This window comes from Nannospalax galili, unplaced genomic scaffold, assembly GCF_000622305.1.
Source record: "Nannospalax galili isolate Female #2095 unplaced genomic scaffold, S.galili_v1.0 scaffold2618, whole genome shotgun sequence".
In the NCBI taxonomy this organism is placed as follows: Eukaryota; Metazoa; Chordata; class Mammalia; order Rodentia; family Spalacidae; genus Nannospalax; species Nannospalax galili.
The window spans coordinates 570,734-573,335 of NW_008341419.1; the positions used below are offsets into that span (position 1 = coordinate 570,734).

The 2,602-nt window shown below is 44.9% G+C and overlaps 1 protein-coding gene across 1 annotated transcript in view; it reads left to right on the plus strand.

The window, feature by feature from the left end:
• Nucleotides 1-2,602, plus strand: part of LOC103737145 (ryanodine receptor 2) — a 216,733-nt gene that overhangs the window by 199,280 nt on the left and 14,851 nt on the right. The window contains exon 17 of the mRNA XM_008836859.1: nt 1,671-1,789. Within this exon, the coding sequence (XP_008835081.1) occupies nt 1,671-1,789 (119 nt within the window). The remainder of the gene's footprint in view (nt 1-1,670; nt 1,790-2,602) is intronic.

Consider the following 2,602-nt stretch of genomic DNA (forward strand, 5'->3'; position numbering starts at 1 on the left):
TCCCCCCTCCCTCCCTCCCTCCTTTCTTTCTTTCGACGGGGTCTCCCTGTAGCTCCAGTTGGCCTGGAACTCACTATGTAGACCAGGCAGAGATGGCCCTCCTCGAGTGCAGGATTAAGGGTGTGCACCACCACACTCAGTCACTTACCAACATTTTCAGTAATGATGAAGGAAGTGAGGGCTCTCCATCCTCTGATGTCCACATCTCTGTTTCAGCAACTTCTGTCTTCTGTAACATTGTCAGCAGGTTATTTCGCCGCAGCTGCAGTAGCTCAAGACTTGCATGTTCTTTGATCTTTCACCAGATCAAGGCATCAGCAGATGGGGGTTGGGGTCAAGCATGGCTGTGACTTTAGAGATTCAGTCCTGGATTCTCTTCTGTTAACCTGACATTTTGCATTCCTTCCCCCAAGAAAGTAGATTCTATTTGGGATATATGAATTTCTCTACAGGCTTTGGGAAGTTCTTCCCAAATCCAGATGGATGATTCTTAGAGAGATTGAGGGAGATCAAGTACCCAGGGTGGTGAGTACCATCGTTAGGGACTGCTGGCACTGTCCTTAGTGACAGACCAATAGTGAATGGCCGAGTTATTTCTTTTTAAATTTAACAATTGCATTTATTTATTTGTGTTGGGGGCCATGTCACAGTACGCTTGCTGGGGTCAGGTCTCACTTCCACAGTGCGGGTTTCTGGGGCTCTCACTCAGGTCATCTGGCTAGGTGACAAGTGTGTTTACCCACTGAGCCATCTTTCCAGCCCATTGACAAGGCAATCATGAAAAAGGTAACATGGTATATACAGTTAACTTTGGAAATATACCCTAAGCATTCTGACAATAAAATTTATGTTCCCTTCATTCTTTTTGAACCTTAAGACAAGAAAAGCCATGTTTGACTTTAATCTTCTCTGGTGGTTATATAATATGTATCTTATGTGTTATTTTGTATGATCTTTTGTTTTTCAAATGAACAGACACTTTCTATTATAAATATCAAAGAGACTTGCATGATCTCCTTAGATTAGGATGTGTAACTGCAGGATCATTATTATTGTTACTATCATGATGCAAATACTGTATTTTTGATGTGCATTTGTGTGTATGCACATGTGACACATGGCTCATGTGGAGGTCGGAGGGCAACTGACATGAGTTAGTTCTCTCCTTTTACCATGTGGCCCTCAGGGATCGAACTCAGGTTGTCAGACTTGGCTGCCAGTGCCTTTACTCACTGATCCCTCTTACCTACCCAGGATTATTTTTTAATGCCAAGAAGGCCAGAAGATGCCCTAGGCTGCCAGTCCCATCCTGTGCTTGCTTTGACCCTGGCATACCCGATGTGCCAGCCACTGAAGCCTTCATGGCTACCTGCTCTCCGTCGACATCTGGAGAGGGATGAGTTCTCTGAGGCCCACTGCAAATGCTATAGCCTCACACACCTCCCCTGGCAGAATAACCAGCTTCCTCAGACCAACTCTGAACTTTTTTCTGCTGTGATTTCACCATCCTTGGACATCAGTTCCCTCTAACCCATACCACCTGTCCCTTCTCACAGTGCCCAGTGGCACCGAGCACAGGATATATTGAGCAGTTGAACACAGTTGGGCAAAACGAGAGGAAACTGGCTCCTATAACTGAATGGTCCTTCCTGTCTTTCTTTGGTCTGCAGGCATTTTGGAAGTCCTGCACTGTGTGTTGGTGGAAAGTCCTGAGGCTCTGAACATTATTAAAGAAGGGCACATCAAGTCCATCATCTCACTCTTAGACAAGCACGGGAGAAACCACAAAGTAAGTAAGCTGTTTGACCTCCAGGAGTGGATTTGAGAATCCTTAAACCTGCACCGTACATTTCCAAAGGCCACCTACTTGTTGAATGTTTTCACAGAGAGAAATAATGGGAATTTTGAACTGTGTGCATGTATTGCCTACTCAAAATATAAAATGGGTGGGGAGAGAAAGACAGAATAAACCAGCAACAAGCAACAAAAAGAGTAAAATGTTATGAGGTCAAGATTTTTCCTTAAAGAAAAATGAAATCATGAGATTTGCATGGAAATGGATGGATCTGGAAAGTATAATATTATGTGAGGTCACCCAAACTTGAAAGAGAAAAAAAAGTATTCTCCCTCATAGGTGAATTCTAGCCTAGTGTGTGTGTGTATACACAAACAGTGTGGGTAGAGTCTAAAACTAGGAGACCAGTAAAGGGTGAGATTAGGTGCTGAAGGGTGGGGCAGGTGGGCCAAAGATGAAAGGAGAAAAGAAGCTTGTTTGCAGGCTGCAGGGGTGGACGGGGAGGCAGGGATGGGGGACATAGGAGGACAGACATACATTGTTTGACAAGATCGTGATGGTATCTAACACAATATATGCTGACTTTAAAAAATTAAAAAATAGGGGCTGGAGAGATGGCTCAGCGGTTAAGAGCGCTGACTTCTCTTGCAGAGGACCTGGGTTCGATTCCCAGCACCCACATGACGGCTACGAACCGTCCTTAACTCCAGTTCCGGGGGAATCCGAAGCCCTCTTCTGACCTCCGCGGCATTGCATAGCACGGTGCACTCACATACATGCAGGCAATACACTCATACACATAAAATA